The sequence below is a fragment of the Lipophrys pholis genome (genome assembly GCF_963383615.2).
Source record: "Lipophrys pholis genome assembly, chromosome: 13".
Classification (NCBI taxonomy): domain Eukaryota; kingdom Metazoa; phylum Chordata; class Actinopteri; order Blenniiformes; family Blenniidae; genus Lipophrys; species Lipophrys pholis.
Genome location: NC_137632.1, coordinates 29002077 through 29029736, shown reverse-complemented (window position 1 = coordinate 29029736; position 27660 = coordinate 29002077). Strand labels below are relative to the sequence as shown.

The window sequence follows — 27660 nt, the reverse complement described above, 5'->3', positions numbered from 1 at the left end:
CAGCTCATATCTTTGGCATCTATTACAAACCACATTGTCACAACATATAAATCAAATTAAACTGCAAAGCTCTCAAGCTCCACCAAAGGTCTTATATAAAAGTTTAACTTTGACCGCATGAGTGACCCAGTTAAAATAGAAGAACCTCAGGATGCTCAGCCTTCATCTGGAGGAAACCGTAGAGCCGTCGGCTTCTGGGGACTGAAAATGCAGTTTTCTCAGATTTGAGGTACAGTGGAGAAGTTTGGCCACAGCAAGTGGAATTTTCAAGATAAAAGCTCATCTTTGGGCTTAAATTGAAGTTCATAACTTTGAGACGTATTTTATCCAATAGTGGAAGTGTCAAAGGGTTAAAAAAAACAATAAAAATCACATTTGATTAGAACTTGTGAGGCAGACAGACACTTTTTTTTTCCTCTTTTGTGTTTAAAGTGAAATTTGATAAAAGAAAGACAGCGAAACCCAAACTCTTATTTTGGTACTTTCCCCTGTGTGTCAGGATGCTCCATGTAACGTCTCAAACTACCTTGATCTTTGCTTTTACATCATTTGGACAGAAACATGAGGATTTCTGACCCCAAACGAGCTGGAGCGTCGCCGCCGCCTGCTGGCGGCCTGACGTTCAGTCCAACTGGATTAATACTGAATAAAATGGTACAATAAAACCCGCTGAGGGGAGGACCCAGCTCCCTGAAACAAATCACCCAAACGCTACGGGAGTTCTCCGTTTTCTCTTGAGAACTTTGTCGTATAAAGGAGGCCTGAACTTCTTAGAACCCGAGACCCAGAAAACCAGGTGAGGTAAACTGAGGATCCGTGTGAGGAAGAGGAGGAGTCCTTATACTCGGAGGTGATGAAGATGAATCTCAGGTGTGAGTTAATCATACAGACTCCGCCCACAATGCTGACGCAGCAGAGAAAACCGGGAGAAACACAGAAAGCACAGCAGAAGAATCAGGTTTTATCACGAGTGTAATCTCATCAGGAGGATTATATTAATTAGTCTGTTTAAAGCCACTGGAAGGTATTTAAAGTTAAGGTTTGAAGATGGAAAGTTTTTATGTTTGAAGATGGTCGGAAGCAGAAAACTGCTTTGAAAGTGAGTTTAGAGGGAATTACAGGAATTCATTTACACAAAATTGTTAAAACTCAATTGTAGGATGTGAGTTAGAGGGATGATTACTTGGTTACTGAATGAAGCTTTTCACTAATTAGTTTACGTAACAAAAGTTTGGGCGAAGGTTATATGTTTGCGTGAATTTATTCATTGGTTTGTATGTATTTTACCAACTTTTCACAAAAACTATGAACCGGAGTTACATGAACGCTCCAGGGATGATTTGTCATCATCAAGGACCGATCATTAGATTTTGGGACGTTAACAGTCGTTAACAACTGTCCCATACAAAGTAGATGAGACGCACCTCATGGAGGAGATCAAAGGAGATCAGCGCCTGTTGCCATGGAGACGCACTGCACGACTACAGCGGCTGTTAGCTGTCTGCTAACTCTACTCCCACGTGTTTTCTAAAAGTTGTGTTCTGAAAAGCAATGCAGTGATGATGGAGTGACTGAACAGGTCTCAGGCAGAGGAAAGTCTTTATTTCCACCAGCGCTCACACACACACACACACACACACACACACACACACACACACACACACACACACACACACACACACACACACACACACACACACACACACACACACACACACACACACACACACACACACACACACACACACACACACACACACACACACACACAGGTAAATAAACCCCTCCCCCACAACTTCTACATTAACTTTAAGCTGCATCATGTCGAGCTCAAGAACAAAGAGAAATCCTCCATATTGACTCCAGTTATAGTCTCTTGGGTTCAGGTCTACCTGGTTCTCCAGCTCAGATCATCCTGAAGGAACGTCCCGTTTCTTTTCTTTTCCCCACAGACGACGTAAAAATGAAGTTTTTCTTTACAGAGATCATGACCCGAGGAGACTGGATGCTGCCTTAATTTAATCCACAACTTAGCACTTCAGACTGACTCATCATGTTAGATAAGCAGGAATCTGACACAGATTTACATCCGAGGCTTTAGACATGAACCAGCAGAGCAGTACCACCAGTGACCACAGGGGGGCAGTGTTGAGATTAGAAGTGAATAACCAACAGAAGAACCGTCTGAAAAGCGGCAATGTGGAACCTCATGTTCAATTTCACTTCTTCTCTCTGAAAAACAACTTTTCTTCTTGATATTTAGCTCGTGGCGCCCTCTGGTGGACTGAATGTGAAGCACTCACCCAGACACATTGGAAGCATAACGGTGGTGATGTTTATACGGTTTGAAGCACATTCATATGTATATGTCGTGTAAACACAGCCTTAGATTAGGTTAGATGGGATGTAAGCAGCATTTTATTTTCAGCTGCAGGCGACAAAACAACCAAGAAGAGTATCAACGGTGATCAGGAGTGATTATCAACCAGTTTGGTTTGATGGGATTAGATAAAGCTAATCCCACCAGACACCAATGGACCAAATCCCTTTGGAGTGCGGACAAAATCAGAATACCTGTTTATTTAATATATAACCATGTGAACAACCTTCATTTTGTTTCATTCTGCTGCAGTTCTCTGCCTCTGAACAATGGACAGGTTTCAGTACCTGGAACTTCTTCACCTGGACAGACATTAAAAACTCTCTCACCAAACTCAAACACCCATGAAGTATTCAAAGATTCTTAAAAGTGCATAGCGGTTGTGTGTATATTAGAAAAAAAAACTCAAAAAGAAAACACCCCCCCCCTTCAAATGGAGCATATCTCAGCCAACCCTGAGCTTGGGGGTCACCAGATCCCTGCAGGCGGCCATGTTGGGAGGTTTCAGCGGACCAGCAGAGAACCCGGGACCCTCTGCAGGTCCAGAGACAGCAGGAAGGAGGACGAGGGGATTTTCTCGTAGCCCAGCAGCTGGCGGGTCGACGCCTCCCAGCTGTAGCCGAACTCCAGCCGGCTGTAGATGCAGGGGTACTGACGGTCGGCCCAGCAGGCCCAGTCCACCGCCTTCTTCACCGCCTCCCAGAACTTGGGCCTGAAGCAAAACAATCAGCATCACCGGATTCAATCCACAGGAAAACCCAACGTTTCCTCCAAACAGGATTGTTGGTGCTTCAGCGCGGCTCAAACTGAAACTCTGCAGTTTGAAAGCAGTTGAGATTTTTGGTTTGGGATCTTTGTTCAGACCAGAATCATCCACAAGGGGGCGCCACCCCTGAACGGGAAGTTTTGATTGTCGTCAACTAGTTAGGCTAACGTCATAAACCCCTTCTGGTAAATTTAGCATTTAGCTACTAGCTAACCGCTAACCGACAGCCACTAATGGCTAGCTGCTAACAGTTAGCATTAGCTGCTAACAATTAGCCATTAGTTGCTAACAGAGCCATTAGCTGCTAACAGTTAGCCGTTAGCTGCTAACAGTTAGCCATTAGCTGCTAACCAGCCATTAGCCACGAGGCAGTGGAAACGGGGCCTGCTGAAGCTCCAGCTGAGATTATATTTGCATCATCAGTTGAGAACGACTATCAAAATAAAAGACATGAGATGAACCTTGTAACTAATCTCTGCTGCCAACAAACAAAAATTAAGGAGATAAAGCAGCAGTGGTCATGTGACTGTTGATGAAGCGTGACTGACCTGCGATCAGACGACTCCTCCAGAGAAAACAACGTCCGCAGCAGCTTCCCTTCCTCCTGCTGCTCCACCCGCAACATCTGGAGAACCAGCAGCGTCGCCAGCAGCCGCAGGATGTCAGCATGGGCCTTCGTCCCTGAAGCACACAGGAAACATCTGCCTTAACCAGCTGGATGGCCACATGGAACAGCTGGATGGCCACATGGAACAGCTGGATGGCCACATGGAACATCTGGATGACCACATGGAACATCTGGATGACCACATGGAACATCTGCCTCTTGAAGGAAATGTGTCTGACCTAACGACTGGATGCCTTTCTTCACCAGGAAGTCGTTGGTGAAGGACGTCGCCCTGAAGTTAATCAGCTCCTCCAGCTCCGAGGTAAACTCCCAGAATCCATCCTGCTCCGGGAACAGACACCGTCAGCAGCAGCCATGATGTGTGATCTAATCTGAAGATCTCATGACGTTAATCTGAAGAGCTCATGAAGTTAATCTGAAGATCTCATGATGTTAAACTGAAGAGCTGATGACGTTAATCTGAAGAGCTCATGAAGTTAATCTGAAGATCTCATGACGTTAATCTGAAGATCTCATGAAGTTAATCTGAAGATCTCATGACGTTAAACTGAAGAGCTCATGACGTTAATCTGAAGAGCTCATGAAGTTAATCTGAAGAGCTCATGGCGTTAATCTGAAGATCTCATGAAGTTAATCTAAAGAGCTCATGAAGTTAATCTGAAGATCTCATGAAGTTAATCTGAAGATCTCATGACGTTAATCTGAAGAGTTTATGAAGTTAATCTGAAGAGCTCATGACGTTAATCTTAAGAGCTCATGAAGTTAATCTGAAGAGTTTATGAAGTTAATCTGAAGAGCTCATGACGTTAATCTTAAGAGCTCATGACCATGGAAGACACTATGATACCTGCATTCCGGGACTTGGAGAGCTGAGCAAATACTTTTGGGAAAATAGCGTATTTCTTCCTGCTCTGTCTCAGATTCTAGAAACAAAATGTAAAACTTCTCACCGAATTCTGCAGCTGGAAGATCCTCGTCCATCTCTGCTCGTTTGTCCTGAAACCACAGAAACTCCATCAGCGTCTTTGGCCTTCAACACAGAGCAACCCCCAGCATTCACAGAGCAGCCCTCAGCATTCACAGAGCGACCCTCAGCATTCAGAGAGACCCTCAGCATTCACAGAGCAGCCTTCAGCATTCACAGAGCGATCCACAACATTCACAGAGCGACCCTCAGCATTCATCGAGCGACCCTCAGCATTCTCCTGCTAGCTATCAAGCTAACTTCCACTTGACCAGTGACCCTTTGTTTGTTAACCAGTTGACAGTGTGAAACGTACCAGTGCTTCCTGTGGTGGACGCTCTGTGATCCCAGAGTGGAGCGTCCGAACGCTCTCTGGACAGGAACATCCTCCTCCTGCATCAGAAGTTCTACAGACGCAGAAGAGTAGATTTCATCTAGCAGGTCGGTGCTGCTGCAGAGCGGCTCCACACATGACGGAGGAAAGCTCAAAAGTTCCACACAACTGAACAACTCGGAGCAGTCGCCTCCTCCTCCTGCTCCACCAGGACCCGCAGAGCCTCCTCCTCCTGCTCCACCAGGACCTGCAGAGCTTCCTCCTCCTGCTCCACCAGGACCCGCAGAGCCTCCTCCTCCGGCTCCACCAGGACCCGCAGAGCCTCCTCCTCCGGCTCCACCAGGACCCGCAGAGCCTCCTCCTCCTGCTCCACCAGGACCCGCAGAGCCTCCTCCTCCGGCTCCACCAGGACCCGCAGAGCCTCCTCCTCCTGCTCCACCAGGACCCGCAGAGCTTCCTCCTCCTGCTCCACCAGGACCCGCAGAGCTTCCTCCTCCTGCTCTACCAGGACCCGCAGAGCATATAGCAAGGACTTCACCTTGCATTGACTTCCAGATCTGATTCTGAGGCTGAACTGAGACTGTTGACGCGCCGAAACCCAAAGTAGAGCCAAGAGCAGGAGGAGCAGGAGGAGCAGGAGGAGCAGGAGGAGCAGGAGGAGCAGGAGGAGCAGGAGCAAAAACTGAGAGTGAATGACATACAGCCTGAGGAGCAAAGAATCCATGAGAATGACGAGGGGCGGGTATAGGACGAGGAGCAGCATTAGTAGCAGGAGGAGGAGGACGAGGAGCAGCATTAGTAGCAGGAGCAGGAGGGGGAGGAGCAGCAAGAGTAGCAGGAGGAGCAGCAAGACCAAAAAGTGACTCTGGATCAATAAGAGCCTGACCAGCAGGCATCAGTACCGGTGGAATATAAAAATACTGACGACTGAAGGGAGGAGCAGCAGCAGCAGGAGGAGGAGGAGGAGGAGGAGCAGAAAGAGCAGCAGGAGGAGGAGGAGGAGGAGGAGGAGCAGAAAGAGCAGCAGCAGGAGGAGGAGGAGGAGCAGAAAGAGCAGCAGGAGGAGGAGGAGGAGGAGCAGAAAGAGCAGCAGGAGCAAAAAGTGACTGTGGCTCCAGACCAGCCTGACGAGCATGTGTCTGTACCGATTGACGACAAAGAACCCTGCAACTGAAGGGAAGAGGAGGAGGAGGAGGAGGAGGAAGAGGAGCAGGAAGTGACTGTGGACGACACAAAGCATGAGCACTGTTTAGTGGAGGAGGAGCAGCAAAAGATGCAGACATGGTCGTTTTGGACGTTTTGCTGTTTTTTACTTTGAAGATCTTTGATCTCTTCCTCATCGCAGAAGGGGAGGGGCAGTAGGTGGAGGAGGTGAAGGTGGAGGAGAGGGGGATGTTGCCCTGTGAAAGAGAACAAGATAGAAATAACTTTCACACTTCGTATCCGATCGTCCGGCCGTTACTACGACACATCCTGCAAAGTAACGGAATCCCAGAAACACGTCTGCAGCTCTCTGGTGACTCCTCACGACTACGTCAGCGTGGAACTACGCCCACATGAAACTACGTCAGTGTGAAACTACATCAACGTAAAACTACTTCAGGGTGAAACTACGTCAGCATGAAACTACGTCAGCGTGGAAATACATCAACGTGAAACTACTTCACGGTGAAACTACATCAGCATGAAACTGCGCCAACGTGACACTACGTCAGCATGAAACTACGTCAGCGTGGAAATACATCAACATGAAACTACTTCACGGTGAAACTACATCAGCATGAAACTGCGCCAACGTGACACTACGTCAGCATGAAACTACATCAGCGTGAGACTACATCAGCGTGAGACTACTTCAGGGTAAAACTACGTCAGCGTGAAACTATGTCAACGTGAAACTACGTCAATGTGAAACTACGTCAGCGTGACACATCAACATGAAACTGTCAACGTGAAACTACGTCAGCATGAAACTTCATCAGTGTGAAACTACATCAATGTGAAACTACTTGAGGGTGAAACTACGTCACTGTGAAACTATGTCAATGTGAATCTACATCAATGTGAAACTACTTCAGGGTGAAACTACTTCAGCATGAAACTATGTCAATGTGAAACTATTGACTACGTCAGCATCAAACCACATCAGCGTGAAACTACATCAACGCGAAACTACATTCGGGTGAAACTACGCCAGCGTGAAACTATGTCAATGTGAAACTACGTCAGCGGGAAACTATCTCAATATGAAACTACGTCAGCATGAAACTATATCAATGTAAACTACGTCAGCATGAAACTATATAAATATGAAATTACATCAACGTGAATCTACTTTGGGGTGAAACTACGTCACTGTGAAACTACATCAACGTGAAACTATGTCAACGTGAAACTACATCAGGGTGAAACTACTTCAGGGTGAAACTACGTCAGCATGAAACTACATCAGCGTGAAACTACATAAATGGGAAACTACTTCGGGGTGATACTACGTCACCGTGAAACTACATCAACGTGAAACTACGTCAACATGAAACTACTTCGGGGTGAAACTACGTCACTGTGAAACTACATCAGGGTGAAACTACATCAACGCGAAACTACGTCACCGTGAAACTACATCAGCATGAAACTATGTCACAGTGAAACTACATCAGGGTGAAACTACATCACTCGCTGTGAGTTTGTAAAGAAACTGAACAGAAAGACAAGTTCAGCCGACTGTCCTCATTCCTCCCCCTCTTCATCACTCCATCCCTCCACCTCTTCATCACTCCATCACTCCACCTCTCCATCCTTCTATCCATTCATCCTCGGATGATGTGTCGGGGGAAGGTGTGTGTGTGTGTTGGAGGACGTTAGTCTGTGGCGCAACAACTGAACTGGATGTCCAGGTTTGATTTTCCAGGTTTGATTTTCCAGGTTTGATTTTCCAGGTTTGATTTTCCAGGTTTGATTTTCCAGGTTTGATTTTCCAGAGGGGTTCTGGGAGGAACTTAGTAAGAAGTTTGACCTTCACATCATTAAACCTTCTGAGGAGACTCACCATGGATTCATATGTACCGTCCTCCAGGTCCATGTCTCCAATGTTCTGCATCTCCACAGGAGAAAGACTCCTGGACATGGTCCTTATGAGATTGGCCTTCTCCATCTTCACCTCCATCTCCATCTCCATCTCCATCTCCTCCTTCAGCCAGCCTCGCCTCCGCACCCCGCCTCTTTTCTTCTTGGGTGGACTTTTCCAGCTGATGTAGGGCAGGAAGTCCACGTCTTCCTCCGCCGGCAGCTTGGGGATGTCGGTGAGAGCGGCGTGCGCTCGGTCCGGGTCCTGCGGGACGACAAGCGTGAGGCGGCGGCGGAGGAACGAGCGTGAAGCAGAGCTGGAGGCTGAGCACCCACCCGCTCCTCCACCGCCACGAAGCTGGTGAGCTGCGACAGGACGGAGAACTCTCTGCTCAGGGCCACCATGAAGCTCCGGAGCTCCGCCCGCCGACTCTGGACAACACACACACACACACACACACACACACACACACACACACACACACACACACACACACACACACACACACACACACACACACGCACACACACACACACACACGTCAATAAACACACAACAAACCAAGAGGAGACACAACATCAAACACACACACACGCACGCACGCACGCACGCACGCACGCACGCACACACACACACACACACACACACACACACACACACACACACACACACACACACACACACACACACACACACACACACACACACACACACACACACACACACACACACACACACACACCTCATGTCGACCCTGGTCAGGCTCCAGGTTTCCGTCCTCGTAGTCTCTGATCATCGCCCTCGCTGTGAGTTTGTGAAGAAACTGAACAGAAAGACAAGTTCAGCCGACTGTCCTCCATCCCTCCACCCCTCACCACTCCATCCCTCACCACTCCATCCCTCCATCCCTCACCACTCCATCCCTCCACCTCTTCATCCCTCCATCCCTCACCACTCCATCCCGCCATCCCTCACCACTCCATCCCTCACCACTCCATCCCTCCATCCCTCACCACTCCATCCCTCACCACTCCATCCCGCCATCCCTCACCACTCCATCCCTCACCACTCCATCCCTCCATCCCTCACCACTCCATCCCTCACCACTCCATCCCTCCATCCCTCACCACTCCATCCCTCACCACTCCATCCCTCCATCCCTCACCACTCCATCCCTCACCACTCCATCCCGCCATCCCTCACCACTCCATCCCTCCATCCCTCACCACTCCATCCCTCACCACTCCATCCCGCCATCCCTCACCACTCCATCCCTCCATCCCTCACCACTCCATCCCTCATCCCTCACCACTCCATCCCTCCACCTCTTCATCCCTCCATCCCTCCACCCCTCACCACTCCATCCCTCACCACTCCATCCCTCCATCCCTCACCACTCCATCCCTCCACCTCTTCATCCCTCCATCCATTCATCCTCACCGTGCCCGTTGTCTTCTGCAGGTCGGAGGTTGACACCATGGTCTCCAGCTCCCGGCCACTCAGGTTTCCCAGCAGTGTGGCCTGGAGGAGGGATTACAGTAGTAATCTAACTCTCTGTTAATGTAATCTAATTACTGGCAGCTTCAGTGAACAGACTGAAGTCATCCAGTATCCAGCTGGAGAGAGAGAGCGCGCCTCCTGCTGGCCTCATGAGGGAACTGCAGCGAGTCGCCACTTCTGCTTCCAATAGATTTCAAAGTATTTTAGAACAGTTTGTTTTAAAATAGGTAAAATGATTGACTCTGAATTGGAAGGTTGCGGGTTCGATTCCCCGTCTCCCCCATCCACTTGTTGAAGTGTCTTTGAGCAAGACACTAAACCCAAAATGGCTGGTTTGAGCATCTGGCAAGGCAGTCGCCTCCACTGGTGAGTGGAGCGCCACAGTGTGGCCACACCTCCACATCGCCGGTCGGGGAATAATAAAGTAGTTCAGAGAAATAAGAGTATATGCTGACGACAGTCCACTGTTTACAGCGAAGCCTGCGATCGCAGCACGCCGCTGCACTGTGGAGGGTTTTACCGTATTTTACTGGTCGACCTCCACGACAGGCGACTGAAACCCGGGTACCTGAGTGCAGTGCGGCACGAATCCGTACACCAGCGTATGGCAGTCGTTGAAGAGGCCGTGCAGCTGCCTGGGGGCCTGCAGGGGGGAGGCGGCGTCCGGGTCAAACTGCTGCCACTTCACCGACACAGAGCTGCAGCCTGGAGACGACATGCGCTTCACCTGCCGCTCCACCTGCACACACACACACACACACACACACACACACACACACACACACACACACACACACACACACACACACACACACACACACACACACACACACACACACACACACACACACACACACACACACACACACAAACTGGTGATCCTCGTCCAGCCATCGTACCAAATACAATAAAATAAATTTAAATTATAATATATTATCCATCCATCCATCTCCTCCCTCTTCTCCGTCTTATCCGTTCCCGGGTGGTGGTGGTGTCAGTCTGAGCACCATCACCCAGATCACATTGCACCATTAAGAACCTTCCTGCAGGTGGAGAGCCCACAGGAAGGTGGAGAGCCCACAGGAAGGTGGCGCCCGGCGTGGGACATGAACCCTCTACCTTGAGACTGAGAGTCTGATGCTCTACCAGCTGAGCTGGACGGGGGACATGACCCCTCTACCTTGAGACTGAGAGTCTGATGCTCTACCTACTGATCTGGCCGGGGGCCTTATATTATATTGTATTGTATTATATTATATAAAATAAATAGATACATAAATACATATCATTAATAATACATAAATACAGTATCTCTTTTTCACAGATCAGCCTTTCTTGAGTACTCGAGTATCAAGAGGTTGATTAAACAGTTTATCTTCGACTCCGTTAGATTAAGAAAACTAAAAGCTTGTTCCCACGACAACGATTTCAAGTGAAAATGCAAAACATCCGTAGCGTTTTAAGTTTTGTTTATGGCGCATTGGTAATGGGGGAAAACAGAACTTTTCTGAAACGCTGGTCTGACACATGGTCTGTAGCTCTAAATCTAACAACAGCGCCCTCTAGTTTTCAGTGTTTCTGTCAATGCGGTGCAAACGTGAAACTTTTCTACTTATTCTTTTATTTATAAGGTCAAACATGTTAAATGATTGATTCTGTACATGGAGGCGTATCTTCTTAAGCCCCGCCCACCCGGCTCTCACCTTATCCAACCAGCTGTGTTTGTTTTTTTTGTCGAAGAATTCATAGGCTCCGCCCCCTGCTTGGGCCAAGGCTCGCAGCATGTACCGGTTGGCCGTGGAGCTGAAACGACCAATGAAGATGACAATCAACACGAGAGCGCTCTGAACAGAAGAACCCCGGCGGAGCGTCGTGACCTCTGACCTGAGGCCGCAGGTGAACAGCCGACTGTGCTGCACGTTGTCCCTCAGCAGCTGCAGGGTGGCGTCGGCGTTCTGGATGTGGCCGTCCGACACCAGCAGGAGGTTCCTGATCCTGCCGGACGGAGGCAGCAGGCTGAGCACTCGCAGGGGCCGCCACAGCTCGGTGCTGCCCCCTACAGACGGGCCATGCTGAGAGGGAGGAGAGCGGGAGAAACATCAGAGTCTGATTGACAGAGGGACTAAGTACAACTCACCTTAATGAAGCGTTCAGCTTCCTGACGAACACTTGCAACAGGCTGCGCAGTGACGAAAGCTTCTTTATGATCTGAAGAAAGAGTCAAAGGTCACTTCTCGTCACTAGAGTGGAGCGTCTTCCTAACTCGGACTGCAAAGCTGACCTGTCCCGAACAAAACCACGTTGACTCTGACGCGGCCGTCCAGGTTTTTGAGAACCTGCAGGGCGATTCTCCGAGCCGTCGTGAGAGATTCTCCCTGCATGGACTCGGATGTGTCCAGCAGGAGAACCACTTCCTCAGCTGGCGAGCTGACCTCGAAGCGTGGGTAGAACACCAGCATGCAGGCCTGGGGAGGAGACAGAGTTCTCACCCAGTGCGGAAAACCAGTCCGCCACTGACTGGACAGAATCAAGTTTTCAACAAACACACACAAAAAACGGGACAGGAAGTCGACGGACAAACAGGACGAGACGTTTGGAGCCAAAACTTGGCAGAAGCTCGACGTCTTAGTTCAATAAAGTTCAGCCTTCAGTTTGTTGAGGCTTTCCACTTTTCAGGCAGGTAGGTTTTTGCGATGTACCTTTGACATGTGACGAGGTTCTTCGACGGTCTTCTTCCGTCTTCATGACATTTCTGATGAAGACGGAGGAACACCGTCGAAACTTACCAAAGGCACGTTGTGAAAACCTTGCTTTCGTCTTTTCAGGCAGGTAAGTTTTTGCAACGTACCTTTGACCTAATTCAACGATGTTCTCCAACATTGTTCGTCGATGATGTTCTTCCATCTTCCGAAGACGGAAGAACATCGTTGGAACTTGTCAAAGGCACGCTGCAAAAACCTACTTGCATGAAACTACATGAAAGTACTTGTAACTCAACGTCTTGCTATCGCCTTGTGTTGTAGTCCGTGACATCGGAACTGAACCGGGAATGAGCCAACACTGGCTCATTGGTAAGAGTACATACCATCCATGAAGGCCAGAAAGGCAACGCCATGTGACAACGACAATGGTCTGATTTGTCCTGTTCAGGATGTTTGAAAGTCCAGGTAGGAGGAGAAGATGGAAAGGAGCTGGATGGACCAACCTGGCTGTCCTTGTCGGGGTGGTTTTCCACCCACATCCTGGGCAGGTGGACCTCAGACAAGGTGATGAACAGCTGGAAACCGTCCGGGCCCAGGACGGCTCCGGGGAGCACGCTCAGCACCGCCTTACAGTCCGTTCTCTACAAACACACATCCGGGAAGGAAATGGCGTGAACGGAGGACACGGGCGGAGGATACGGGCGGAGGATACGGTCTGTTTTCCTTCATATAACTACAAATCCTGCACTGATTGTTTGTATTGTCAGAAAAATCCTGCAAAGAAAAATCCCTTTTGATTTATTTTAGGAATTCAAACACATTGACGTGAAGCTTTCATGTCCAGGCGCCTCGCAGGGCAGCCGCACCCATTGGTGCATGAATGGGTCAGGGGTCAGGGGTCAGGGGTCAGGGGTCAGGGTTCAGGTTTGGGTCACACACAAACTGTAAAAAGTGTTTATATCAGTGCCAAACAGCGACAACATGAAGAAATTCACACAATCATGACAGATGATGGAAAGAGTGGTGGATCAAATAACCTGGTAATCCATTGGTTAAGATGGTGACAAATGTGGTGTTGGCGAAGGTCTGCGCTCTACCGAGTGTAGCTCTAGTTGTTACTTGAATTGTTTATGCCCCGTTGCCTTTAACAGTTAGGAGCCGGTGTGTTGGAGCCATTTCTATATGATTTTATTGATTATTCATGTTTTCGGTGTTCACCTGGAGACTGGCCTGAAGTGCAGTTATTTTGTTCAACCACCAGGGGGAGCATGGGCAATGTTGGGAGGATACAAGGCTTCCAGGTGATAGAGGCCAGGTGTGTGTGGGGAGTGAGCAGGTGAGGGGGAGGGGGAGGGGGAGGGGTCAGTGTGGCAGAGAGTCTGAGGAGGAGTTTATTTGTGTTTGAGGAGACGTTGGGCTGAACAGACGACGTTAAGGCATCGACTGAGGAAAATGAAGAGCAACAAATTGGTTCAAACATGTCCAAAGACAAACGGTGCAGATTATAGAGCAGCGGTCAAACCAGGAAGTACGTACAGGAAACCAAACCGTCAGCTTTCCTGACTTAAACCTGCTACTTTTAAATTATCCCGACTTCACTTCAGAGATTACCTTCATCTTGATCTGGTGTGTGATGCACTGAAGACTGGAGATCTGAAAAGGCATGTCGACCGACATGTCCAGAGTGAAGTCCCTGAGGGGAACCAGAGACACCCACATCACAACCAGGATTTCAACTCAACTTCACATAGTTTCCTAAGATGGACCAGAAACTGGACCAAAAGGTTTAAACCCAACCGAAATACAGAAAGAAGCCGAGAGCAAAAAGTTTGAACCCAGTCGAGGAACTAGTCTAAATCCAGTCCAAACACCAGTCGGGTACAGTTTGTACAGAAACTGGTCCAAATACAAGACAAGCTAGTCTAAATACAGGTCAAGGCTAAACCCACTCCAGAAAACCAGTCCAAAAAGGTTTGATCTAGTCTAGAAACTAGTCAATACCGACTCCAAAGATCAGTTGAAATTATGTTGGAAAACTAAACACAGTTCAAAAACCAGTAAAACCAGTTCTAAACATCCTGAATCCAGTTCAAACCTTATCGAGGAAGCAGCCTGTGGTCAGACCAGACCGGTCCAGACCGGTCCAGACTGGTCAGACTGGTCAGACCTGGGACAGAAAACTCTCCACTGGATGAATGAATAAGACAAAACCTGCAGAAGTAGGGAGTTGCTCACCTGGTGCTTCCTGATTGGTCGGTGATCGAGACTTTCTTCACCGTCAGCTGCAAAAAACATGGAAACACTCGTCACCAGTGAAGAAGGAAAACTGAATATTTGATTCATATATTATGAATAAAAAGTATTTCTAAAGGCGCAGGAACCTCTGACATTCCAAACTTGTTGCTTTTTTCCCCGTTTCCATGGAGACGGAGTCGGAGTGTTTCCAGAAAGTGCCGGGTGTGAGGCGGGGCCTCGGCGTGAGACGGAGGTCGTACCTGTGTGGTCTGGTTCAGGGCAGCGCTCTGTTGCCACGGCGCCACGCTGCCCGGCAGCGAGAACACCACGCTGCTGTCCTTCACGATCAGCTCCGACACGAAGGTCACCTTGATGAGGACGGTGGCGCCGGCCGGCAGGTTGCCCACGCTGATGGTGAAGACATCCTGCGGGGGGAGGGGCAGAGGAGACGTGAAGATTCTGCTCACACTGTGACGGCGTGTTGCAGCGCGGCGTGGAGACCTACGGGGGCGTCCTGGTCCATCAGGTACGCTCCGTGGCCTCGCGCCACAGCCTCCCGGTACTCCTGACGGGCCACCTCCTTCTCCTTCACCTGAGGGAAACGTGACACAAACCGTTTAACGTAATGACCGTCACATGGAGACGCTGGAGGACAAACATGGGAACTATTGTTGGAACGTTACGGAAGAAAACCGCCATGTTGGCTAAGAAGATGCTAGTAACTACTAACTGTACTGTCCTGCAGCAAAACAGGAGTTACTATTACTAACAATGAGTAACGATGAGTAGCATTAGCATTAGCATCAGCCTGTATCAATAGAAGCTGTGATTAGCATTAGCATGATAGCATCCTTCTCTGGCAGCATGTTGGTAGTTTACGCTTCCCATCATTAATTCATTAATCTGAGCTAACATCAGATCATAGAGCATCTTCCTCCTCTAACATCAGATCATAGAGCATCTTCCTCCTCTAACATCAGATCATAGAGCATCTTCCTCCACTAACATCAGATCATAGAGCATCTTCCTCCTCTAACATCAGATCATAGAGCATCTTCCCCCTCTAACATCAGATCATAGAGCATCTTCCCCCTCTAACATCAGATCATAGAGCATCTTCCGCCTCTAACATCAGATCATAGAGCATCTTCCTCCACTAACATCAGATCATAGAGCATCTTCCTCCTCTAACATCAGATCATAGAGCATCTTCCTCCTCTAACATCAGATCATAGAGCATCTTCCTCCTCTAACATCAGATCATAGAGCATCTTCCCCCTCTAACATCAGATCATAGAGCATCTTCCCCCTCTAACATCAGATCATAGAGCATCTTCCTCCTCTAACATCAGACCATAGAGCATCTTCCCCCTCTAACATCAGATCATAGAGCATCTCCCCCTCTAACATCAGATTATAGAGCATCTTTCTCCTCTAACATCAGATTATAGAACATCTTCCTCCTCTAACATCAGATTATAGAGCACCTTCCCTCTCTAACATCAGATCATAGAGCATCTTCCTCCTCAAACATCAGATCATAGAGCATCTCCCCCTCTAACATCAGATTATAGAACATCTTCCTCCTCTAACATCCAGATTATAGAGCATCTTCCTCCTCTAACATCAGATTATAGAGCACCTTCCCTCTCTAACATCAGATCATAGGGCATATTCGTCCTCTAACAACAGATCATAGAGCATCTTCCTCCTTTAACAACAGATCATAGAGCATCTTCCTCCTCTAGCGGGTTACGTCTCCACTGGGGCCACATGATGATATAAAGATGATATAATGAAAAAGTGAAGCGGAGCCGCTTTTAAACGTTACCTGTCCCACGACATGTTTCCCGTTGATGAAAGCTTCAAATCCACACACGGCGGCAGAGTCGTCCAGAGGGAAGACGTACTTGGCCTCGATGGGCACGGCGCTCTGATTGGTGTAGTTCTGGAAAATGGTGACCTAAGAGAGCGGCAGTGTGAGCTGACGAGCTCGTAAGAGAAGCTGCCGGAGAGGCGCTGAAGACTTTTCACCTGAGAGAGCAGATCCATCAGCCTGCACTTCACATGGACGGCCTGCAGGGGGAGCAGCTGGCCAGAGCTGTCCAACAGTCCTGACTGCACATCCTGCAGGGGGGTCGCCATGTCTTCAAGGCCATCATCAGCTTCACTGAGCCCTACACACACACACACACACACACACACACACACACACACACACACACACACACACACACACACACACACACACACACACACACACACACACACACACACACACACACACACACACACACACACACCATGTACATATATATGTAATTTCCATGGAGACGAAGTGACAGCGTTTTCAGAAGGTTCCACCTTGGAAGCCATTCTCAAAGGGTTTTAAGTGGCTCTGAGCTCCGTTGTCGTGGAAACAGACACCAGAAACGCTCCGATAGAAACTGTTGGAATCAGATCCAGTCACCGTGGTGTGAAGACGCCAGGTCAGTCTCCCACTGAGGTGTTTCTCAGGTGCGTGTTGCTCACCTGGATCAGGCGGTTGCCGACACAGCTCGGCCGTCATGTCGATGGCGGGATTGAAGTCCTTCAGCTGGTTCTGGGAGTCGGCGTACTTGATGACGTACATCAGTTGCACCTGGTTGGGACTGTAGACGACGAGCTCATTGAACTGAAACACAGAGGTGAAGATCGTCGTAACGGCGCCGTGTCTGAAGGGCGGAGCTACAACTCCGTGTTGGATATCAGCTCAAATTATTAATGTTACAAGATGTGGATGGTTAGGATGGTGCTTCACTATCCAGTGTTTCGGTTTCATTGGTGCCCCTGTAAAGTGGTGACTTCCAGCCGTTAGCAGCAGCCGATGTTAAAATAAGACAAACAAACGCTATGATATCTTAAACTTTAATGGAAATGTGGTTAAACGGCGTTCACCAGGACAGCTCTGGATTTTTAACATCTGCTGTGACGAGGGACGCTGGAGTAAGAAGGTCACCAGTTGACAGGGAAACCAGTTAATCTGAAACACCAGTGGTATTGGTGGGCGACTTGACCCACAGCCCCGGATACTTTTTTAAACTTGTCATTTCTAAGTGACGTTCTTACTATAGAGTAGAATTAATCCAATCTAGAATACGTTGGTGGTCTGGTGTGTAAGAGACCAGCCTGACATGAAAGAGGTTTGGGTTCGAATCCAGACGTCATATGAACGTCCAGGAAAGACGAAGACAAACCTTTCATTCTGGCTCCCTGAACACGTGAAGATGGCGTCATAAAGACGTGTTTTGGACCACGTTGCTCAGCCATACGTTGGATTTCACACTCACCTTAAAGCTTGTGGCGTACGATCTCATGCTGCAGTGGCCGTACACGCTGTGGCATCCCTCTGGGGCTCTGGTGAGGCTGGGGTCTGCCCTGATGACATGGTGGCTTTTTCCCAAGGCCACGTTGCAAACCAGCAGCAGGTGGGAGCCGTCGCTCTGGCAGGGTTTGGAGTAGAAGAGAGCCGACCTGGGCAGTGAAGCAGACGCCATCAGGACCGACCAACCCACCAACCAACCCACCAACCGACCGACCGACCGACCAACCCACCACCCCACCAACCCACCAACCGACCGACCGACCAACCAACCAACCAACCCACCAACTAACCCACCAACCAACCCACCAACCTACCAACCCACCAACCAACCAACCGACCAACCCACCAACCGACCGACCAACCAACCCACCAACCCACCAAGCAACCAACCAACCGTCCAACCCACCAACCCACCAACCGACCGACCAACCAACCCACCAACCCACCAAGCAACCAACCAACCGTCCAACCCACCAACCCACCAACCGACCGACCAACCCACCAACCCACCAACCGACCAACCAACCCACCAACTAACCCACCAACCCACCAACCAACCCACCAACCCACCAACTAACCAACCGACCGACCAACCCACCAACCCACCAACCGACCAACCCACCCACCAACTAACCCACCAACCAACCCACCAACCCACCAACCAACCGACCAACCTACCAACCCACCAGCCAACCAACCAACCGACCGACCAACCAACCGACAGACCAACCAACCAACCAACCAATCGACTGACCGACCGACCAACAAACCAACTAACCTCCCGCCCTGTTTACACCACAACGTTTCAAGTGAAAAACGCAACGTTTTGAAAATGATGTTGTTTCATGTTCGGCCACTAGTGGATGCTGTGGTTTTGTTTGTGTAATGAAACCACACACACACACATGCAGCAGAGAATAACACCCAATAGAGGTCGGAGCATCTTCAAAAAGGTTCCACGTCGGGAGCCGTTTTCCAAAAGTTGCAGTGACTCCGCGCGACGTTAAAAATGGACTCACAAAACGTGAGAGACGTTTTTGCGTTTTTACTTGAAATCTCGTAAACAACGTTCAGTCCAGTTACATCCTGAGTGGGCGGGACCGCTAAAACAGAACCACAATAACCTTCAAATTTAAACTTTAAAGTTTTACTTTCTTGTGGCGCAAAGTACACATGATGAAACTATAGATGTTTCGCAAAAACCAAACAATTACGACAGAAAATGACTTCAATCTCAACATGAAGCCAATTTTAATGAAACCTTCTGCTGCAAAATGCAGTGGAACGTCCAGGAAACTGTTGCATTCTGGGAGTTTGGTCCCCCGGTGTAACGGAATAAAAGTCAGGCTGTGTACAAACTTCACACTGTTGCCGAAGTAGATTCCACTTCCCAGAAGACCCACGTCCCTCCTGGTCATCCCGTGAAACTCCTCCAGCTCCCGGGGCAGCAGCAGCCCTCTGCAGAGGAACCACAGTCACTCGTTCATCCAGAGTGGAACCACAGTCACTCGTTCATCCAGAGTGGAACCACAGTCACTCGTTCATCCAGAGTGGAACCACAGTCACTCGTTCATCCAGAGTGGAACCACAGTCACTCGTTCATCCAGAGTGGAACCACAGTCACTCGTTCATCCAGAGAGGAACCAGAGTCACTCGTTCATCCAGAGAGGAACCACAGTCACTCGTTCATCCAGAGTGGAACCACAGTCACTCGTTCATCCAGAGTGGAACCACAGTCACTCGTTCATCCAGAGAGGAACCACAGTCACTCGTTCATCCAGAGAGGAACCAGAGTCACTCGTTCATCCAGAGAGGAACAACAGTCACTCGTTCATCCAGAGTGGAACCACAGTCACTCGTTCATCCAGAGTGGAACCACAGTCACTCGTTCATCCAGAGAGGAACCACAGTCACTCGTTCATCCAGAGAGGAACCACAGTCACTCGTTCATCCAGAGAGGAACCACAATCACTCATGAGGGGGAGAATAAAGGACGACGCACAGGAAGTCTCACCGGGAAAGGATTCCTACGAAGTTCTTGGGATTGGAGGAGTGCAGGAGGGTTTGAATGTTTCCCAGTTCTCTGTTGAAGGTCTGAAGCTCCACGGCTCTGGAGACTCTGAAGATCTGCTGGATGTTGACTCTCCTGGAACACACACACACACACAGAGTTAACATCCAGATTATAGAGCATCTTCCTCCTCTATCTGTGTGAAATAATCCCAGATTTCTTCCCCAGAGGTTTACCAGCTGACCTGTCCAGAGCCAGACTGGCCACCAGCTGATACTCGGAGCTTCCCGGGGGAAGCAGGTCGATGCTGCACCGCAGAGCGCGGTACCTCCCCACACAGGAGGGGGCGGGGCTTCTCAGAGTCATCTCGCTCACATTCAGGACGTCTTGGATCAACTGCACGCACACACACACACACACACACACACACACACACACACACACACACACACACACACACACACACACACACACACACACACACACACACACACACACACACACACACACACACACACACACACACACACACACACGCATTAGGGTGCTGGTGTTAGATGGATTAGCTCAGCAGCGTGGTCCAGGTGTGTTGTTCTGTGTTACCTGGCACAGGTCCAGTTTCTCAGAGATCAACTGGAGGTCTGGGTCAGATGAAGGCGTCTTGTGTGGCAGCAGAGAATAGAACTCCTGCAGGAGCGACGCCGCTTTGTCCTCCTCTTCATTCTGAAGCTTCTTCCGAGCCTGAATCAACAAACCCTCTGCCCTGCTCACCTGGACACACACACACACACACACACACACACACACACACACACACACACACACACACACACACACACACACACACACACACACACACACACACACACACACAGAGTTAACATCAGATTATAGAGCGTCTCCACAGAGTGAGGAAGTGACCTGTACTCTTACATCACTGAGGCTGAGTTGCTCCACTGTCACTGCCAGGACGTTGTCCAGGCTCCCCAGAGCCTCAGCCCAGAGCAGCTCCACCAACATGGCCACCTCCCTCTGCGAGATGCCCCCCGTCAGAAGCTTCTCCTCCACCAGCAGCTGTGGATCACAGAGCAGCTGTGGATCACAGAGCAGCTGTGGATCACAGAGCAGCTGAATCCATTCTACTATTTTAACGATGCAGTGAGTTTATCCTTTCCACCGCCTCCTCTACTCGCTCGTCGTTGGTTTTTCTCTGCGTTGTGTTTGACACTATATAAATAAAGTATAAATAAATTAATAAATTGGTCTTGACTCGGTCTGGTTTCCTTTGAAAAGGTTATGTTTATGTCAGCGTGCATTAATTACCTTCACCGTTGAAGTTGGGCGAGAAGGTTATGTGTTCATCTGTGGGTTTATTCATTTATTTAATTATTTGTTGGTTTGTACGAATGTATTTTAACAACTTTTCGCATAAATCTTGTTGGGACCAACTGATCCCATTATGGGCCGTTAACGACTAACTGTTTCTGAATAAATCCCCACAAAAGTGCAGAAAAGCCTCCCCATACAAAGTGGATGAGAGAGGCCCCTCATGGAGATCAAAGGAGATCATCGTCTGTTGCCATGGAGACGCTCCCTGCTCAGTGTTTCACAGTGATGTAGCTACCTGACAGGCTGGTTAGCATCGATATGAGCTAACGGCTCTCATGCTAGTGATGCTAACACGCTTCTGTAAGCAAATGTGGCGTTGGTGAAGGTCTGCGCTCTACCGAGTGTAGCTCTAGTTTGGGACGAAACTAAAGGTCTAGGTCACGAAAAGGTCTAAAAAGTATTTCCGTCATGACACGGTCAGTTTTAATCTGACTGATGTCAAACCAACACCAAACAAACGTTCAGTTTTCAGTTCCCTGTCCTCTGATATGTCACATGATGCAGTGACGTCATCCCCTGGTTAGTCGTTGAGGGTCAAAGGTCAAAGGTCAGGGCTCAGGGGTCACACAGACATTATAAAATGTGTACATCAGTGTCAAACAGTGAAAACATGAAGAAGTTCAAACGACCAGGACAGATGATGGAAGCAGTGGAGTGATGGATCCAATGACTTTGTAATCCAATAGTTTCCATGGAGACAAATATGGCGTTGGTGAAGGTCTGTGCTCTACTGAGGGCCGGCTCTAGACTAGTTCTGGACCCGGTCTCGGATTTGGTGGTCTTGAATACAACACCACCTTCAGGTTTTTCAATCAAACGCAGTGAAGAACCCGGTTTCCTTTTGCTTTGAGCAAAAGTGACGGCGCAGTGACGGTGCAGACCTGCTGGAGGACCGGGGAGCCGAGGTCCTGGACCTGATCAGGCAGGCTGGTCCTCTCCTGAAACCCAGAAGCCTTCAGGGAGTCTCTCTGGGCCTGGTACTCTGACAGAGCGTCCTCCGAGGTGGCCGGGAACCACACCTCCTGTCTCACACCCTGAAGACAAAGACAAAACTCTTGATCAAAGTCGTTCTCCGACTCCGATGCTTCTGTGACGGAATCATGAACTCTAATCAATCCACCTCCTTCAAGATTCACTTCTTTGGTCGTCCCAAACTACCGTGGGAGAATCCTCACGATGTCTTTGGTCCAAATCGCTTGTCAAAATACAACATCAACAGGTAACCTGGTACCTTGGTCTGACCAACAGGTAACCTGGTACCTTGGTCTGACCAACAGGTAACCTGGTTCCTTGGTCTGACCAACAGGTAACCTGGTAGGTACCTTGATCTGACCAACAGGTAACCTGGTTCCTTGGTCTGACCAACAGGTAACCTGGTACCTTGGTCTGACCAACGGGTAACTCCTGGTACCTTGGTCTGACCAACAGGTAACCTGGTACCTTGGTCTGACCAACAGGTAACCTGGTAGGTACCTTGGTCTGACCAACAGGTAACCTGGTACCTTGGTCTGACCAACAGGTAACCTGGTACCTTGGTCTGACCAACGGGTAACTCCTGGTACCTTGGTCTGACCAACAGGTAACTCCTGGTACCTTGGTCTGACCAACAGGTAACTCCTGGTACCTTGGTCTGACCAACAGGTAACCTGGTACCTTGGTCTGACCAACAGGTAACCTGGTACCTTGGTCTGACCAACGGGTAACTCCTGGTACCTTGGTCTGACCAACAGGTAACTCCTGGTACCTTGGTCTGACCAACAGGTAACTCCTGGTACCTTGGTCTGACCAACAGGTAACCTGGTACCTTGGTCTGACCAACAGTTAACTCCTGGTACCTTGGTCTGACCAACAGGTAACTCCTGGTACCTTGGCTCGTTGCTGGTCTTTGCAGGCCCGGACCAGGCGGTACCGCCTCCCGCTCTCCGCCCGGCTGCTCTGGAGCTCCAGCACACAACTGTTTCCCTCCACCTGGACAGAAAGACGCTGATGACGGCCGCTTCTACGTCCCATCACCATGGAAACGGAACTATCGCACCGCGGCTTCACCTTTTCAAAGATGGAATACTTTGCCACCTGAAAGTGATCAGGAAACGCTGGAGGATCCGACTTCCTGTCAGTCCTGAGGGATTAAAGAAAGAGGAGGAGGAGGAAAGGTGGTGAGACGTCGACATTCTCACCTGAGGTTCAATAAAATAAAGAAAACTGTCGTCTGTTTCATTTCTACGTGTTTCTGTTTCCCCAAGCTGCTCATAAAGAGAGAGATCCGATAGAGGAAGGAAGGAAGGGAGGGAGGAAGGGAGGGAGGGAGGGAGGAAGGAAGGAAGGAAGGAAGGAAGGGAGGAAGGAAGGGAGGGAGGGAGGGAGGAAGGAAGGAAGGGAGGGATAAGGGAGGGAGGGAGGGAGGGAGGGAGGGAGGAAGGAAGGAAGGAAGGAAGGAAGGAAGGAAAACATATAAAGCAAAATGGCTTGAAAATCTCTAGAATCCTGGAATTTGTTTCCAGGTTTGTGAAAAACCTTGAAAAGCTTCTTCAGATTTTTGAATCAATATTTTCCATTTTTCCAGACAAAGCCAAAGCAGTGGAGGGGGCGTGGCCAGATTTGATTGACAGCTCGACCAGCCAACGGCGCTGAGGCAGGCGAGTCTGAGCGGAGATCTGAAGCTGCTATTGGTGCAGAGGAGAGCAGCACAGAGGTGGGCGGGGCTTAGACAGTCATCCAGGCATTTCTATTGGTCAGAATCAGGAAACGACGTCTGGTGGAGGACGAGTCTTCAGACGTTTGACATTTTCACAGGAAGACAAACAAATGAACTCGATGTGGACGATGAGGGTGAACGTGAAGGAATGGCCCACAGATCCGGAACGATCCGGAACGATCCCCGGAACGAACCGGAACGATCCGGAACGAACCAGAATGAACCAGAACGAACCGGAATGAACCAGATCGAACCAGAACGATCCGGAACGATCCGGAACGAACCGGAACGATCCGGAACGAACCAGAATGAACCAGAACGATCCGGAACGAACCAGAATGAACCAGAACGATCCGAAAGGAACCAGAACGATCCGGAAGGAACCAGAACGATCCGAAAGGAACCAGAACGATCCGGAAGGAACCAGAACGATCCGGAACGAACCAGAACGATCCGAAAGGAACCAGAACGATCCGGAAGGAACCAGAACGATCCGAAAGGAACCAGAACGATCCGGAAGGAACCAGAACGATCTCGCTCTTTAAGTTTTATTTCTTCTGAACTGAAGTAAGAATCTTCCCGTTTCACCTCAATTCCCTCGTTTCCTCCGTCTCGGGTTTCTGAGTCGGAACGACAGTGGAGTCCTCGAGTCTCTCTGGAACACACACACACACACACACACACACACACACACACACACACACACACACACACACACACACACACACACACACACACACACACACACACACACACACACACACACACACACACACACACACACACACACACACACACGTTTCCTGATCAGTTTGCTCTGGACTTGTTTTGTAGATCAACTGGAACGCTACAACTTTTTCCGGGACGTGGCATCATTGAACTGGGAATTCCCAGCTCGGAAATAACTGGAACACATGTGTGTGTGTGTGTGTGTGTGTGTGTGTGTTGTACCTTGCAGGGTGGATGTGTGCGGCCTGTTGGCTGGAAGAGGAAGAGGAGCTGCTTCAGGAGGCGGAGTCTCCACCTGGAACTCCTCCACCGGCAGCAGGGCTCCGCCCTCCACACACCTGGACAGGTACTCCACCGCCACCACCGGGGTCCCGAACCGCACGATGTTTTTCAGCCGGCGGCGGCTCAGGGTCGACGCGTCGTTGGTGACCACCAGAGAGCACTGTGGTTTCCCACGAAGACAGGACACAGGAAGTGTTACAGGAAATGAAGACAGGACACAGGAAGTGTTACAGGAAATGAAGACAGGACACAGGAAGTGTTACAGGAAATAAAGACAGGATACAGGAAGTGTTACAGGAAATGAAGACAGGATACAGGAAGTGTTACAGGAAATAAAGGAAGGACACAGGAAGTGTTACAGGAAATGAAGGAAGGACGCAGGAAGTGTTACAGGAAATAAAGGAAGGACACAGGAAGTGTTACAGGGAATGAAGACAGGATACAGGAAGTGTTACAGGAAATAAAGGAAGGACACAGGAAGTGTTACAGGAAATGAAGGAAGGACGCAGGAAGTGTTACAGGAAATAAAGGAAGGACACAGGAAGTGTTACAGGAAATAAAGGAAGGACGCAGGAAGTGTTACAGGAAATAAAGGAAGGACACAGGAAGTGTTACAGGAAATGAAGACAGGACACAGGAAGTGTTAGAGGAAATGAAGACAGGATACAGGAAGTGTTACAGGAAATAAAGGAAGGACACAGGAAGTGTTACAGGAAATGAAGACAGGACACAGGAAGTGTTAGAGGAAATAAAGACAGGATACAGGAAGTGTTACAGGAAATAAAGGAAGGACACAGGAAGTGTTACAGGAAATGAAGACAGGACACAGGAAGTGTTACAGGAAATGAAGGAAGAACACAGGAAGTGTTAGAGGAAATGAAGACAGGACACAGGAAGTGTTACAGGAAATGAAGGAAGAACACAGGAAGTGTTAGAGGAAATGAAGACAGGATACAGGAAGTGTTACAGGAAATAAAGGAAGGACACAGGAAGTGTTACAGGAAATGAAGACAGGACACAGGAAGTGTTACAGGAAATGAAGGAAGAACACAGGAAGTGTTAGAGGAAATGAAGACAGGATACAGGAAGTGTTACAGGAAATAAAGGAAGGACACAGGAAGTGTTACAGGAAATAAAGGAAGGACACAGGAAGTGTTACAGGAAATGAAGACAGAACACAGGAAGTGTTACAGGAAATGAAGGAAGGACACAGGAAGTGTTACAGGAAATGAAGACAGGACACAGGAAGTGGAAACAAACACAGATTGAACCAGAAGCTGGAAGAGTTCAGTAAACACTCCACCTTTTTATTCACCACGAAGCAGACGGCGCCTCCATTGTCTGTGACGATGGACGTCAGCTTCTTCTTCTCCTTGAAAGAAACGTTCTTCAGCTCGAAAAGCACAGAGCAGTTTTCAAACACGGCCATAGCTGCGAGGGGACAGATAATCCAGGATCAATGATCTGAACTACGATCAGTCATCTTTTTAAATTGTAAACGGTTACACACACACACACACACACACACACACACACACACACACACACACACACACACACACACACACACACACACACACACACACACACACACACACACACACACACACACACACACACACACACACACACACACACAGTTTTGTTCTCAGTAAAATGTAAAAAGTAGAACGTTGTTGAGATGAGAGACGAGACATCGTTCAGTCGTAACAGTGTGATGAGGTACCTCCTCAGAACGGAGCCCAGCGGCAGGAGGTAAAGAGAAGAGAGCAGGGAAACAGTTAGGTCCAGCGAAACAGAACCAGAACCAGAACCAGAACCACGTGATCACCAGTCAGCCAGGAGGACGTCATTAAAAACCCTGAGCAATGCTGACTCATTATTATTATTATCATCATTATTAACAATAATATCAAAATAATAACAATTATATGCACATAAAATCTAGTTATTCAAAACGGATTTATTGTTATTGTATGGATCTGTATGTTTTAACATCTTTTGAATGAATTAATTACAAATAACCATCTACCCTGCATCTCATTTTATTATTATTATTATTATTATTATTATTATTATTATTATTATTATCATTATTATTATTATTATTATAGGCCGTCCGCTGTGGCGCCGTCTGGTGGTTAATCTCAGCTCAGAGTTCTTCATGAAATAAAATACGGAAGTGAATCAGTAATAGCGTGGAAGTGCCTTGCTCATGTGTTCTGTAGGGTTCCTCTCTGTTTTAAGCTCCTGTGTTGCATGTGGAGCTTCATAGATAAAGTTGGATTGAATTAAATCAAATCCGAGCGATCTTGAAGTAACGCGGATCCCCAACCCGCAGCCCGGCCGAGCGGCCGGCCCGGTTCTGATACAGCTCCTGGTAATAAACACACACCTTCAATACACATCCGGAAACCATCAGAACCAAGAAAGTCCAGAGTAAACAGTCACTCTCTGAAACTTACTCACTTCTGTGGGGTAACGAGAGTAACGGAGGATTACTTTAGAGTCCCATCCAGAGTCCGGCGGCTGCTGGATCCACTGAGGCTTCAGAGGAGGAGATCTCCTGGATTCCAGGAACTTGAAGCAGGTCCAGTCAGTCACCTGGTCTCCA

The 27660-nt window shown here is 48.8% G+C and overlaps 1 protein-coding gene across 1 annotated transcript; it reads right to left on the bottom strand.

Annotated features, from left to right (window-relative positions):
- Window positions 1-1581: 1581 nt before the first annotated feature.
- On the bottom strand, window positions 1582-27660 carry parp4 (poly (ADP-ribose) polymerase family, member 4). The gene is made up of 36 exons (XM_080478560.1): window positions 27512-27660; window positions 26350-26477; window positions 24987-25206; window positions 24624-24690; window positions 23387-23459; window positions 23207-23308; window positions 22222-22374; window positions 20885-21025; window positions 20555-20722; window positions 20196-20347; window positions 19955-20086; window positions 19300-19398; window positions 17906-18089; window positions 17109-17250; window positions 16611-16753; window positions 16408-16539; window positions 15082-15168; window positions 14837-15001; window positions 14577-14623; window positions 13953-14034; window positions 12845-12982; window positions 11921-12104; window positions 11777-11847; window positions 11524-11711; window positions 11343-11442; window positions 10208-10378; window positions 9580-9660; window positions 8882-8962; window positions 8475-8570; window positions 8122-8403; window positions 6386-6472; window positions 5055-6292; window positions 4725-4770; window positions 3993-4095; window positions 3695-3827; window positions 1582-3092 (listed from the first exon to the last, which is right to left on the bottom strand). The coding sequence occupies exons 2-36, from the start codon at window positions 26473-26475 to the stop codon at window positions 2885-2887; spliced, it is 5622 nt and encodes a 1873-aa protein (XP_080334686.1). The 5' UTR covers window positions 26476-26477; window positions 27512-27660; the 3' UTR covers window positions 1582-2884.

Bases quoted from the DNA above. Each gene is read 5' to 3' on its own strand.
- parp4 (XM_080478560.1), bottom strand. From the start codon at position 26,475: ATGGCCGTGTTTGAAAACTGCTCTGTGCTTTTCGAGCTGAAGAACGTT. The intron at 25,207-26,349 runs GTGGAGTGTTTA...GGGAAACCACAG, and splicing joins GCTTCGTGGTGAATAAAAAG to TGCTCTCTGGTGGTCACCAA. The intron at 11,848-11,920 runs GTCAGCTTTGCA...CTCTTTCTTCAG, and splicing joins CGTGGTTTTGTTCGGGACAG to ATCATAAAGAAGCTTTCGTC.